Here is a 15,762-nt window from a genome sequence, read left to right as displayed (position 1 = left end):
TTTTCATTTCCCATTATTTTTGGTGGTACCTGTCAAAGAGTGAGGGGACATGCAGTAGCGTAGTTTGTTCAGGCATTATGCTACAAGCCAGAAGGTCGTGAGTTCAACCCCCTGATGTCATTGGATTTTTTTCAGTTTAACTAATCCTTCCAGCCACACTATGGCCCTGGGGTCAACTCATCCTCTAACAGAAACGAGTACCAGGAATCTTCCTGGGGCTAATGGACAGCTGACAAACTTACTATCATCTGTGAGCCAAATGTGTACAAGATGTGGGAGCCTCGATGCCTCACAACGCTATGGACTTCATCGCCTGTTACAGGGATAGCTTTAACTCATCTTTAAAAGTGTAAAATCCCGGTTTCACTGTAAAATGCCTTACCTTGTTGCAAGGACTTGATACCCAAGAGATGCAAAGGGACGAGAACTTTCGAGCTGACATCAAACTTGTCTCTATCAAGCAGATAATTGTTATATTTTGGGAATAAAAGCATCGGGCTGTTCTTATGTGCACCAGTGAATGGTTTTGATCCAACTGCTAATGCTGCAGGAGCAGAGAGCTGCAAGTAAAGAAACCGTTAATTATTACGAGAATGTATAACATACAAGTTAACCAGCACCGCATTATTTACAAACATCTGAACAGGGGAGCAGAAATACTGGAAAAGTCTTTTCTTGCACTCACATGGATAGAAGGCTGGAGAAACTGGGAAGTATCAGGCAATACAATTCGCTCCCCAGAGACGTCAGCTGCAGCTACTACAGCCAAGGCATCTTTGTTGGTTGACTCATAACCAAATAAACTCTCAGATGTCACAACATCAAGACCCAGTACTGCAAACATGACAAAATAAATCACTTTTCACGAGCACAACTGCTGAGCCTTCATGCCACCACTCACATCAGACAGCACTGCCTCATCTTAATCTGTATTCAAATAAAGCGAATGATTCAGCATTCTAAGACAAGTACTACACCACAAATATGGGTCATATAGTCACATGGGAAGTATGACTAGAGACAAGGTCTGGATTGGTAACCGGATTTACTGAACTCTTAAACAACTCATAACTACAAATAACTATGACAGTCTCATTGAGTTACATGCTCCAAAGATCACTGTAACTGTAGCACACATAAACTCTCCTCAGTCTTAACTAGCCACTGCTTGGAAATGACTTCCAACAGAGGATGTTCACCTTCCTCTGGGTTCCTGAACTGTCCCAAGCCTCAGCTACCAGCTTCTAACTACTCACAACTGCAACGCAGTCACAGTCAGAGTTGTTTTATGATTGGTGATTTACCGCCAATCAGTTCATCTTGGTGCCAAGTCCCTGAGACTCATGCCATAAATTGTTTCTTCTTCAGTTGAATCCTTGCGGTCAGAGTCCTTATATAATATCCTCTCTAATGAGAGACCTGGAGGGCCAGGTCCCTGTATTTATATCCCCTAGGAACAGGGTGGCCCAGTCATACCCCAAGTCATTGGGTTCCCTTTTCATGTCCTCTTACAGCATGCAGGGCTATGGTGAAGGTATTGAAACCCACCTCCATGCAGGTATTAACCACAATTCAAAGTCAAAGTCAAAGTTATTTTATGGCTGGAGGTTTACCGCAGAGCAGATCATGCCTGTCTTATGTATCTTATGCCACAGTGGCAGCTTAGTCACTTGATTGGTTGTAAGCTTGACCACTGCCAAGTTTAAGCCTCTTACATTTTCTATGTCTGGCTTCGCCTTGTCCTATACTATAAACATGTTCATTCTCATGATTTTGTAAGACTTCTCCTTGTTGCCTGCACAATTTTGTTATATAATCATGTACACATGGAAGGTTGAAAGCCTTGTGCAAGTTGCGGACCAGTGTGCACCTTGGAAAATTTCGAATGGTGCAGAGATACCTGTTCTGTAGGCTGTTACTTGGCAATGAACAACCATATCCATGTATTCTAGACTTCAGGATCAGGCAACGTGACTAACGAGCATTAGGCTCCTGTTGCTTTACCCCAGTGGACAATGTCCCTGAAGCCCTAAAACAGTTTCAACCATTACAGCAACCTCACGTTACATGTATCACATATTTCTGGTAGAAGAACTAACTTATAAACAGAAAGAGAAGAAACAAATCCTCTGTTTTCCTTTTGTTACAACCTTATACAACTGTATGTACTAAAGTACATATTATATATATATACAAAAACACCTGAATGTACACAACCTGGGTTTGTACTTTCTCACCACCTACACAATTTGCTTTCAGTGAAGATGATTTCCCATAATTCTAACATATTTACTTCATCCACACCCCTTCCCCCAATCAACCAACCCACACATGAACAGAATTTTCAAATTTCCATATATACACGCATTTGCACTTTCTCAACAAGATTATTCTGATTAAAAGCAATGTTTCCACTACATACCCATTTCCATAAATTTTGGCACCCATATTTGATTCTGTAATTTCCACCAGTAACATGAATTTTATTTTGAATGATGTTCATTTTTAATTTGAAAATTAAAATTGACTGGACTGGATCATCCTCCTGACTTTCAGTTTAATGAGATAATTAAATAAACAAATGTTATAATCTACACAGCATCTGCAATGTTACATCGACAGCTCACGGCTACATGTCGGAACATCATCATCAGGACACGAATGGCCCAAATCTGAAACCTGAACCATACAGAAGCACAAAAAGAGAAATTACAAAATATCTGAAACCTTTAAATTGCAATTTTTAAAGTTGGTCTCACCCATGTTGTCTGCAACAACTTCAAAGGGACTGGTGTATGTATCTTCCTGGCTCAGGGCAAGTGTTGAAATGTATCGGTCAAATGACAACACCAGATCTTCAGCTGTTTCTCCTGTCAGATCAGTAACTCTGTTCCAGTGATCCCTGTACTTTGTATCTAGAATAGTGCTGGCAGTTCGAACAATGTTCTGCAAAACAATGAACACAAAATCAAACCAAACTTCAACGCAATCTTTTATATATAGTACAATATATGACTGAACAGGGTAGCTGGTACAGCCTACACCCTGACTCTACTAGACATGTAATACCACATTACCTCCAAAAACAGTGCTCTTTTTAAGAGAGAGAGACCAAAATTGGTGTGTGCAGCTTAATCATGATAAAGGTGGTAACACTATTCATTCCGAGCACCATCTTTAACTTTCACAACTACTCCTTCCTTTTGAATGTATTGTCACATATGAGGTGTTTGCGTGACTTATAAAACAGGTTTAGGATTTGATGATTGTATTTCTTTGGCTTTTATGCAACTGGTTACAACATTTCATAAATCACTATCTGACACACTGTCAACTTCTTCAACTTGACGCTCTCAACTTCTGACCACTTTTCATTACTCCACTACTCCATTGTACTATGCCCCATCTTCTGATTGTGCCCTCTTATAACTCCTCGGCATGGACCCCACAGACAATAGTGTGTTTTGCTGTCAAGAATGCGTGTTTATTGGTCTCTTGCCTAGTAACGAATGTCCTTCTATTGTTGAGTGTGTAGGCTTCGGGATGTGTTTACTGAGTCATTGCCTAGCAATGGGTATATGTGTCACAATATGTATGTGAAGCTGCAACATATAGGTTGACATTAATCTGAAAGATACTGTGCCATTCTCCTAAGCTTGAGTAATAAAAGCACGCATGTCTGATCTTTTGTGGTCAGTACAAAATAAAACAAAAGGCAGAAGAAATCAGAAATCAAGATGTTGGTAGCAGTTTCACAGGAGACTGGACAGAGACAGCACAATGGGCAATTACTTATGGCACAGTGATCCTGGCTGTGTAAGCCCAGCTGGCAGTGATGAGCAAGCAACAAAGGAGAATAACTGCAAGTATATATTTATCTTGATCTAATATATTGTGGTGTAGACTGTTGCTAGGCAGTGACCAGAAGACAGGCAATTGTAAAGTGGCTGTTGCTACGCAGCAGCCCACAAACAACAGAGGAATGGTGTTATCTGCACAGGCCACTAAGCAACAATTGAACAGCAACAGAACAATGGTGTTCTCTGTGTGATCTGTGTCTAGATGGTATAAGCAGAAGTTAGCTGTTGGACAGTTGCCAGAAGGTAAGATTGTGAGCATGGAAGCAGAGAACATTGTTGACATCCATCACCAGGTAATGACAGGTGAAGACACAGCCCACTGAGAAGACTTATTATGTGCTGTAGTGAACTGCAGCGTGTGAATTAGTGATAGCGCTATAATTACATGTAGTTACAATCTGTAAGTGTTCAGTAAGTCCAATTATCAATCCAAATCCCGTTTCTAGTCACTCCAGATATTTGACAATATTTAATGTCTGATTTGAGAAAGCAGCATTTTAATAATAAGAAAGTAACATAATTGAGATGTTCATGCACGCCACTGCATATTGCAGAAAATACATGGTAGTAGCAGAAATAAATGAAGAACACAGTGCTTGAACTTTGAGACACTGTATGTTTACATACACTTATACTTGACATTTGTACTTCATTACTTAAATAAAGTCAGTTACTTTTATTTATTTGTTACCTTGAAAATGGTGCTTGGCTTATTCAAGGTAATGAAAATACTGTACTCATACAAGGACAATTATGATCACTACATGAATCAAGGCCGGTCACGGTAGCCAAGCAGTCTAAGGCATGTACTGTCTTCACTCGCTTGGAAACCGGATCATGGGTTCGAATCCCACTCAGGGTATGGATGTTTAGTTTGTGTGTGTGCGTTTTTCTGTGTTTGTGTACAGGTAGAGGCATTGCCATGAGCTGATCACCCACCCAGGGAGTCCTACAGAATATGTAAGATCTAGAAAAACCGAAGTGAACGGAGAAGTTCACGGAGGTAGGCCTAGGCCCACTTGGGCTGTAGTGCCAAGAAGAAAAAACATGAATCAAGATAATAATTACTTACTTATGATTAAATATTTATCTTGATTCTGTAAAACATTTCTCTCCATAGAAACTGTAAAACTTCAGAACTACACTACTTTGTTGGCTTTACCTGGATGTAATCCTTGTCCTGACTGTGTGTAAGGTTCAGCCCCTTCTCTCCACAGGAACTGTAAAACTTCAGAACTACACTACTTTGTTGGCTTTACCTGAATGTAATCCTTGTCTCGACTGTGTGTAAGGTTCAGTCCCTTCTCTCCACAGGAACTGTAAAACTTCAGAACTACACTACTTTGTTGGCTTTACCTGGATGTAATCCTTGTCCTGACTGTGTGTAAGGTTCAATCCCTTCTCTCCACCCTCATATCTCATGAGTTCCCTCAGAAGCTCTTGTGATATTAACAAATCAGCACCATGCAGCATTGAGGTTAAGTTGGTAGCTCTACGCAGGTCTGAGGCCACTTTCACTGCTACAAATGTTGTTATATGAAGGTCTCCGCTTTCAAGTTGACCAAGCTAATAAATCACACACAAAAATATGAGATCTGGAAATAGACATTTCTATAATATTGAATTTATAACAAAATGCCATCTGTCAATGGCTTAATTCTGCTTCCATTTAAAGCATTCAACAGTCATTTTGCAAGGCCTTCTGCAGAGTTCTATTTGACTGAACAAACCAATACAATAAAACTTCTGTAACCCATCATGATACAATGAAGGCTTTTCCAACACAATGTGGATGTGCTTACACACAAAAAACAGATGCGAACAATTATTTGATAAATGCAGAAAACCTGAATATGTACAGGTTGATCCATCAGCCTTGAACAATTATTTGTTAAACACAGATGGAGTATATTAATTTGTCCCCATACATGCTTCTAGAGGATTCAAGATATATTAGTTCTACCAATTAAAAACTCCAGTACATATTCTGGCGTGAATGGCTATTTTTATTACACTACAGTGCACTGTATTATACAAGCAGTAATACTGACAACCATGGATACCTAAGAGATGAAATGTTGCTATACATCCACCACCCTTGCTCCCTATGAATCTGTTTAAATGTCAGCACACATATTGCATGTAGTTACTATAGGATTCTGATGATGGTGTATAACACATAGAGATATTGGGTTTTCGGACTTTATCCATCGTCCTGGTTTTTTTTAAGATAACTAAGAAAAACACCACGTTTCGGAAATTGGATCTGTTTCCGTCCTCAGGTGAGGGAAAAACACCTATTCTGTTGGGTCAGTGATTGAGGCTAGCTCTTTCTAAGGGACCCAACAGAATGGGCGTTTTTCTCTCACCTGAGAATGAAAACAGATCCAGTTTCCAAAACATCGTGTTTGTCTTAGTTATCTTAAAAAAACCAGGATGATGGATAAAGTCCGAAAACCCAATACCTCAGCACATGTTGCATGCTCAGATGCTCTGAGCATCTCAGTTCTACCTTAAATTGTGTGCCTCTTCTTGTCTTATTGCAGTCTTCTGTATCAAGACACCAAGTACTTACAACTTTACGAAGATCTAGGAAAGGATCAGAGGTACAGTTGAACAGATCTGGTTCCTGCCAGCCACCCAGTGCTTCATCACATGCTCTTGATGCCTTGCCTTGAGAATGGCTTGGACACGATTCAAGAGCAATCTTTCCGAACAATGTCCGTTCCCACCACAAGCCATGTGAGAAACTGCGAGGACAGCCATCATACACANAAAAACAAAAAAAAAAAAAAAAAAAAAAGTTAAGAGCAATTCAACTGGTAACATGACCATAAGTTTCAGAAATAACAAAGATGGAAGGCATGAAAATTGATACCTCACCTTCGCAACCTCGAAGTGTAACCTCAGCGTATGCATTAGGGCAGGAATCGCAACGCCGACCAATCACACCATTCCGACAGCGACACTGTCCTGTAATTGGGTCACACTGGTTGCCGTATGATCCAGTAGCATAGCATTCACAGTCAAAGCAATAGTCATTATCTAAAGGCTGAAAGTGGTTCTCCTGCAGAAAAAAAAATGCAGAACACACAATTCTTAATTTATTTTACAAAAGCCAGCTGTACTGCATATCTTGTCCTTTTTTCATGGACTCCATTCCCTACTATAAGTTTTGAAACACCCCCAATGAGGGCTGTCACCATCATGTAGATAAAACATTAGGCACAACAGCATATTAGTTACGTAGGCCGTGCCATAGCTCAAGTGGTTAGTTGCTGGCTTCCCATGGCGGCCTGGGTTCGATCCCAGGTCTGGTCAAGTGGGATTTGTGGTGGACGAAGTGGCGCTGGGTCAGGTTTCCTCCGAGTACTTCGGTTTCCCCTGACAATCTTCATTCCACCAAGTGCTGCACAATCATCCTCACCTATCATCTGGGGCTGGTACAATAGGCAAGAAGTGGCTGCAGTACAAGGGACTTAGTCCCATCCCAGTAGCAATAAAAAAAGATATTAGTTACATATGACAGCTGCCTTCACAGCCCAATGCAATTGCTGTACAAGGAACAGACATCACATGTACAATTAGTATGGTGTCTTCTAAGTTATGCTCTCATATAGCTTGGTAGGTTGGTACCAACTTTTCAGATAACATAATAGCCCCATCTTCAGGATAGAAACTGTAATATTTGAAATTCTCATGGAGGCATAAGATTACTTACTATCTTCTGGGATGAGATACAGTGCAGTCCGGTAAAGACTAAAGAAGTCACTGGGCTACAGTAATCTGAAAAAGGGTCAAATTTTTCAAGGAAACAGAGGTAAAAGAGGGAGGGGGGAAAAGCACTGGTGATTTAGAGCGCTTTCACCCAAGCTCTCATGAACCAGTGCACGGGAGCCACTCAGCTGAGCTGCCTACTCCGAACAGTTGCTCATGTGAGCCGCTGCAGTCACCGAAAGCATGACAGCAGTTCAGTCTAGTGCATAGTGTAGTCATGCTTGAAGCAGAAGAAGCTGCAATTTTATTAATCCTAGCAATTAATAAGAAAAAGAAAAGGAAAAGTAATCAAACAATATGGGTTCACCTTATAATTAGCTCGAGATTAGAAGAAGGGTGCTTTTATATTCTGTTTCATAAGCTATGGGAGGATGAAAGAAAATTTTTTAATTACTTCAGAATGTCTATATCTTCTTTCGATGAATTACACAACAGTTTGAGGTTTTCATTCCATCAGAGAGACACCCACAAGAGGAGCTGTATCCCTGCTGTGGAGAGAATAGCAGTGACATTGTTAATTGGGGAGTTCATGTGCGCTTGTCTGAAAGGCTCAATAAGACTGCATGCCCCGCCAGTAGTGTGCTCGAGTTGGCTGCCAGATGATGTGTGTGAAAAGCGACACTTAAGACAATGTTCTTCTTGTAGCTGCAGCTCTAGTGAGCCAGTTCATGAGAGCTCATGTGAAAGCGCTCTTACAAGTGCACCTGTGTTCAGCATAATTGCCCTTTCTGTGACCTGACCTATTGGGAACTCCTTTTGCAGCCTCAATAATCCTCACAAAACCACACAAAGTAAGTAAGGCTTTCCCTGTGCTTAACTAATTAAGCACTATGCTATGAAGATGTGTGGGGGAGTAGATGTAGAGATCCACATTTTCTTGACCTCGGCACTAGTTGTGTGGTGAGTGGTCAGCTTCAAATTGGGACGATTTATGCCCAGGGGAAATAGCCCCCCCCGTACCAATCGGATAGGAAGTGGGCAGGCCCCAGAGCCAGTCTGGATGACAGGGAGAGGAAAAAATTCTTGACTCAAGGCACAGATGTTTGTGCTGTCCTGTGTGTGCAGGTACTGGCCTTGCGAAGGCTGATCCCCCATCCAAGGGGTCCTACCGATTGGGCCAAAGAATAAGCAACTGAAAAGCGGCCAAGGTCCAAAAGAAGGGGCTGTCGACAGGCAGATAGATAGTCAAGGAACCATGCAATCAGAAACCTTAAAGACAGCTTCAGAGTTTAGGAGCAGCACTAACCTTGCAATAGCATTCCCCTGTAGTCTTGTTGCAGTCAGCATTGTAACCTTTCTCAACATCGCAATGGCAAGGGCCACACACAGGATAGCCCCACCAGCTGCTGGGACATGGCTGATCCACCTTAACCTCACAATATTCACCTGAAATATTAATTCAATTCCTTTTGTAATGTAATATGTAAATAGAAGGGGGAAAAGATTAACATAAGAGTCCACCACTAGAGACTATGTTGGATAATCTAATTAACATTCTTACTGTGTATTTTAACCTTTATCCTACGGCCCTTTAAACTTAGGTTGTGGCAACGGTACGGAGTTCTTTAAATGGCCGCTATTTGAGATTCGTGAAAATTGTAGTCACTTACTAATTTTGCTCCTATTTCTGCTATTTCTGTGATAATCGAACGAAATAAACGCTGTTTTTTTCTCGAAAGAATATAGAATCAGATATTGTAATTTACAGATTGTATAAAACATGTTAAAATTTTTGCACTGACACCAAAGGAGAATTTTCGCAATTTCTTGTTTCTGAGCAAGAATTCATACGTTCTGGACACCCCTGAATGGAAGTTGCTGATGACGACACTTGTGCATGTCACGGTAACACCGGATGTTGAGTCTAGAGACGTTATCGCAGTCTATGTGACGAGCGTCAACTTGAATGTGGTCAGTGGAAGAGAGATATAAACTCACGTGTTGTTTATAGATCTCTCCTGAACAATACGTATACTGTTCTTCTACAGTTCCATGCTAGCATTCTTTATGCATGCGTTGTCGTTGCCGTACTAACACAGCGTAATAGCTTAGTGGCTGGACGTGTTCAGTCGAGAGTAATTTCAAATTTCGTTCGTAACATGTGGTCCGTGTCGTTTGGGATATTCTGACATATTGCAGCTAATCAATGCCTCCGATACAGAATCCTGTACCGACAATTCTGAGAGTGACGTTGAAGGTAGCAAATCATAAAGTGATTTCGAAGAAGACCCATAATCTTCGTCGGCAACCTGGGGAGCACGACACCAGCGTGGCACGAGGAGTGTGAATAATTATTCAGATGGAGCTGTGGGCAAACTGTGGCAAACAGTTATAGCATCTGTCGTCGAACCTGGAAATGGACAAATAAGCTATTTCTCCATCTCCTTGGTCTGAACAGTTACATCCTGTTGTCACACAGAGAATTTCGTCTCGCTCTTGTGCGGAACATGCTGTTAGGGGTCCCCCTCGCCATCAACGGCCAGGGGTCGAACCCCTGCCGTTTTATGGGAGATATCTCGACTATAGAAGGCCAAACCACATCACTGGCCGACTTGCTATACTTCGCAATTGAGGTGTCGTGTGTGCTTTTCGCGTGGGAAACGAAAGACCGTCCGCACAAAGTTCGCGAAGTGCGAAATCGGACTCTGCATTTCCGGATTTTTTTGAGAATTCCACACGAAGGCAACATTCCGGCAGATGACGCAGGCGGGAAGACAGACACTCCATGCAGATGGTGGCCAAAAATTATGTAAGTAGGACATAATTTTCTACTTTAAAATTTAATTTTATATAACGTTGCCACGCGCGGACTCTGCGACATCATATGTCGTCATTCGTACCGGGGACATTCTTTTAACGACGACATACGTTGTCTTTAGTCGTTTAAAGGTTAATCTTAACAGTACAGTACTCTGGGGTATAGGGCCATGTAGTTCAGAAAGAGCCCAACATACCTGAGGAGCATATCAGTTCCTCAACTTGTTGCTTACACCTACCAGTTTTTTGCATTACTTAACTTTTGACCCTAAAGATGTTCCTCTGAAATATTGATTTCTCTCCAAACTACACACCACTACAACCCACATGACTCAATTCTTCATAGTCAGCAAATGAGAGCCTGAAATTCAACACATTTTAATACTACACATCTAAATCTTCAAGAGCTTCCTCCACCAAAATTCTGTATACATTTCTTGGTTTCCCATCAAATGTACTAATTCAACTCATAACAAGCGCTTTGACCTACCTTCATCTCTTGCATGCACTTAACAATTCAAGGTTAAGGTCTTCTAGAACATGACTCTGTACAGTTTGGTAGACAGACAATATTTTGGAGGAACCTGATGCCTCCATCTTCAGGGTAGAGGAGGCTCAGGAAATTGCTGCCTCCATCTTCAGGGTAGAGGAGTTTCAGAGGAAAGAGCTGCCTCCATCTTCAGGGCAGAAGAGTCTCAGCAGAACCTGCTGCCTTCATCTTAAGGGTAGAACACTCTTCTACACTTCAGATGGAAGCAGGCACTTCCTCTGAAATGTTACTACCTATCTACCACACTACACAGAGTCCCAGTACCACAGGACACTTCCATGAGACTCTCAAATCTGGGTTAGTAATGCTCTTTCAAGTACCTCCACTTATGGTACTCAATATCACATAAGCAACACAGGTAAAAAACGCAAGTTCAAGAACAAAAGTGTTGAAATTGCAGTCATGAACTGTACCTGAATATTCACTGGAGTTGCATTTACAGTTGTAACCTCGCTGACTGAGAGGGTTTTCCACACAGTGGGCACCATTAGAGCATGGGTTAACTTCACACACGCCCACACATGAAGCACCAACATAACCTACAGAAACCATCACATGTCAGTACAACACATGCACAGAAATATATGAAAACTGTTCAAATGAAACCTGTCATGTGACCATGTGGCTGTGTGCATAACATGCTAGCAGTCAGCCACATGGTCACATCTGAGCAAACTGTGAGTGCCCCAGCATCCACAGGGTCTACTTCTAATGGCCTTCTATTTTTTCACCCACAAGAATCTTCAAATAGGATTCATTTGTACCATCTAGACACAATGAGTCTTAGCTGAGCCCTTCTTTGAGAAGCTGCCAGTTGTGCAGATACTCAAGAACTTGTTCATGACCATGTTTGAAAGAACCCTCCACTGGTCCCTGTCTTGAGCAAATTCAATCCAATCCATACTACCTCATCCTATCTATCTAAGACCATTTTAATATTATTAATGGATATGATCAATGCATTGCCAGGCAAGAGCCGTGTAAACATGGTCCAACACGCAACAATAAAGGAGGCGTTGGTAGGAGATAGCCATGGGAAGTTCGTAGCTGAAGAAGAGTACAAGAAGTCAGCCTGTGAAGATTTAACATGTGATTTGAAGACATTATGTGTGCTGTAGCACAGAGATATTGGGAGTGTGTGATTCAGTGCGACTTTTATAGGTTCTGTGTTATAAATCTGTGAGGGCTAGTGCAGAGAGACTGAGAATATCAGTGTGGAGTGATTGTAATTTGTGTAAATCAGCAATACTGTAATAATTAATTGTAGTTACAACCTGTAGGCTGTTAATTAATCCAATTACCAATCCAAACCCCATCTTCAGTCACCCATACACGTGACAGTATTATCCACCCACCTACATCTTGGTCTTCCTAATGGTCTCTTTCCTTCTGACTTTCCCACCAATACCCTAAATGCATTCCTCTTCTCCCTCATCAATGCTACATGCCCTGCCAATCTAATCCTCCTTATGCAGTTTTCTCCAACTATATATGAGTCTTAATTTAGGGAATCACTCTTTAGCAAGTCATATGGAAGGCCATATTCCCAGCTGCCCATTGTCTGCACACGTACTAACGGCATATCTAATTTTTAGATAGGACTCATTTCTCCGACATACACTCTATGTTAAAATAAGAAGTAAATTATAATCTAAATACATAGTGTCTAAAAAATTTCGGGTTTCAAAAACACATATTGAGAAAAATGAAAAACACATTCAATAAATTAATATTTTATTTTATATTGTACCTCCAATGGTTTTGAACACAATTAGTTAAGTTTCCACATGTGCACCATTCACGGTACTACATTTGTATGCCCAGTTTTCTAAAGCATATTATACTCAAAGCACAGAGCTCATTACCTGAATTACAGTCACAATGATACTGCTCCCAATCTGGGACACATTTGCTGTGAATGGGACATTTCTCTAGACCCTGCTGCCTACACGGATCTATGCCACCACAGCCTTCAGCCACATTCTCCTTCACTGTTGGTCGCTGCAACGTTGACTGTGGAGTTCCCACACGAACATCCTGACAAAATATTAATGTACTATAACATGATGTTGACAAAATACATTATGAGGACTGCTACATGGAAACGCAGAAATTTTATGAAACTGACATGACACTCTACTTTAACAACATATTCAGTTTATATGAATATTACGCTAGATTGTTCACAATTCTAGACAGATAATTGCAAACAACTGTTGGATATTGTCATCTGTTTATAGTAAATCTCATATACACAGCATTCTAGAAACTGGAACCACTTCCTTCATCAGAAGGGGGTGGAATCCTATTCAGTAGGGCCTGTTAGAAAGAGTTAGTTCTGATCATTGGACCTTCAAAGAATCATGACATCCAGAGGAAAACCATAAGCAAGACAGGAAGAAGAGGTAAGGAAAGATGTCACACAGAAAGGACACAGGGGAAAACAGGAGAAACAGCTTTAGAAAGACAGAGATGGATGCAGAGTATTGGTTGTTGCTTGAATCACATACAAGTAGAAATGTGGAGGGGAGGAGGAAGAATGAGAATATGATGATGACAAAAATGACGATGATAATGACGACAATGAAGAAAACTGCAATGACAATGATGATGATGATGACAATTATAACCACACTTTTTATATATGTTTACCTTTAAGCACTGTGCACATTCTATTATTCATAAATTATGAATAAAAAAAGTGTTTCTGGAATCTATGATATAAATAATGATTATCACCATACCAGCCATTTCATAATATTCAATATGTAAAGTACAAGTAGAATCTGAGAAAGTCCAGTTCTCCATTATACTTTTTACAGCGATTAAACATATCAGAATAAAACAAAAAATAAGTTCACAAACATGAAATTATAAAAGTGCCACAAATTTTTGGTTTCACAGGATTCACAAGGCATATCATTTAACAAAGGTGCAACAACATTCATTGTTTACCTGTATACATCCTTCGAAGTAACCGTAATCTGCATTCAAACTACCCACAGAAGCATCTGGTCCACCAATCAGGATCTTGCCAACATATAATCCTTGAAGTTTATTCGTTGCTGGGGATGTCACTTCCCGCTGACCATAATCAAGGTTAATCCACAGCTCCCCGCTCATCCATTTCACCTCAATATGATGCCAATGGCCATCAGAAACAAACCCATTTGGCAGCGTCATAGACTCACCATTATAGCTGTACTCGATCTGTCCATTCACAAGCTGCAGATCATACGTATTACATGTATTTACAGGCAAATTCTCATTTAGTGTCCCCACACTTAGTGAAATTTGTATTTCAGAAGTATATATTCTGCTCCCCACCCAAAAAAAAAAAACAATCAATGTACTATACTTAGTGAACTTTAAATTAGTAAATCATAATCCACACCAATGAACAGTATTATCTTCTGGGGTATAACACCAGGATAGCGCAGTCAATATAGCGACTGGCTATGGGCTGGATGACAAAGGGGTCAGCGTTCGAGTGTCAGTAGGGTCAAGAATTTTCTCTTCTCCATGTGGGCCTGACTGGCTTTGGGGCCCACCAAGCCTCCTACCCAATGGGAACTGGAGAAGCACTTTTCTTGAGGGTAAAGCGCCCAGGCAATGAAGCTGACCACTCACCTCTAACTAGTGATGAGGTCAAGAAAATGTGGATCTATACATCCACTCCCCCATACGCCCTCATGGCGTAGTGCTTAATTAGTTTGCACAGGGACAACTTCACCTTTTTTTAGTCCATTGAAAGTTAAGCTAACTTCCAACAACCTACTTGGCATCATACATCGAAGACAGTAGGCTTCATAACAACCGCTGTGAGAGCCTCAAATCCTACAACCCACATCTAAGTTTATAAATTTCTGAACAGCCAGAATTTTACCTGAATTTAGTACAACTCTTGCCAAAACAACTGGCATTCTGTGACACTTTCTCACTGGCAGAAATTATCACATGATCATAATGTTCAGCAAGAGATGTCATGCCTCTTGTGGTATCATGCTTTCTCTGCTTCCTCACTGAGGTTCCTTTAGAGTTTTACTTACAGAGAGAACAGCAGAACTGTTTTGTCCAACTTGAATGCTCATAAGAAAGGCATCCCTCTGTGCTGTTCTTACTGACAATGCATTCAGCCATGGAAGCTGGATGGGACGCAGCAGAGGGTTGAATGAGAGAACCCCATCACCTTGGAAGCGCCATGGGGGCTTGATTGCTATTAAAATGAGATACGGATACATATATAAGATCTGTGGACATAAGCAAGATAAAGCAAAATGATAACAAAACCAAGCTCATTTCTTCAGCTCATTCAGGGACCAGCATGCTCCCTTGTGTTGCCAATGTGTGCTACAAGTCATTTCTGTCCTCCTGATAGGTCACATCTGTCATCATCACATGATCCTTCCTGACCAATCACAGACTTCCGTGATTCCTTTCGCCTTGACTTGAGTACTGTTTCATCAAGAGCTCTTTCTCTTCCACTGGAAACTTTGTCCTGAGTGGATGTTTTCTGTTTTGCTTGAAAATTATGTTTCAGTATAGGGAGTGTTGCCTCGGTCAAATTACCTTTCGTACTTGTCTAAAACTCCAAAGGTGACAGCCCTTGCCTCTGTGTGTGTGTGTGAGAGAGAGAGAGAGAGTATACATGTGGACTATCTTTAAGTCTGATGTAAATGTATGTTGGCATGGAAACGTTTTGTGTGGTTACTCTAGTCAGCCTGTCATGGCAGTTTCATATGTTCAGCCCTTGCAGCTCTTGGAAATGTTGAAGCCCAGAGTCCAGCCTGTATTATGTTTCTGTAACTGCCTTTGCTA

General features: G+C 41.0%; 1 protein-coding gene across 2 annotated transcripts in view; it reads right to left on the bottom strand.

Moving 5' to 3' along the window:
* The window catches only part of LOC111862522 (protocadherin-like wing polarity protein stan), a 150,907-nt gene that overhangs the window by 51,469 nt on the left and 83,676 nt on the right, over nt 1-15,762 (bottom strand). The window contains exons 26-36 of one of the 2 annotated variants that reach the window (XM_033750700.1): nt 14,994-15,160; nt 13,900-14,169; nt 12,810-12,981; nt 11,358-11,483; nt 8,884-9,023; nt 6,741-6,927; nt 6,436-6,632; nt 5,217-5,426; nt 2,760-2,946; nt 686-834; nt 383-560 (exon numbers count right to left, since the gene is read on the bottom strand). In XM_033750700.1, the coding sequence (XP_033606591.1) occupies nt 383-560; nt 686-834; nt 2,760-2,946; nt 5,217-5,426; nt 6,436-6,632; nt 6,741-6,927; nt 8,884-9,023; nt 11,358-11,483; nt 12,810-12,981; nt 13,900-14,169; nt 14,994-15,160 (1,983 nt within the window). Of the gene's footprint in view, nt 1-382; nt 561-685; nt 835-2,759; nt 2,947-5,216; nt 5,427-6,435; nt 6,636-6,740; nt 6,928-8,883; nt 9,024-11,357; nt 11,484-12,809; nt 12,982-13,899; nt 14,170-14,993; nt 15,161-15,762 lie in introns of both variants that reach the window. The other variant, XM_033750699.1, reaches the window with a different exon arrangement.

Source organism: Cryptotermes secundus, unplaced genomic scaffold (genome assembly GCF_002891405.2).
Source record: "Cryptotermes secundus unplaced genomic scaffold, Csec_1.0 scaffold1084, whole genome shotgun sequence".
Taxonomy (NCBI): domain Eukaryota; kingdom Metazoa; phylum Arthropoda; class Insecta; order Blattodea; family Kalotermitidae; genus Cryptotermes; species Cryptotermes secundus.
The sequence above is the reverse complement of the archived record's forward strand: the minus strand, read 5'-3'. Positions and strand labels throughout refer to the sequence as shown.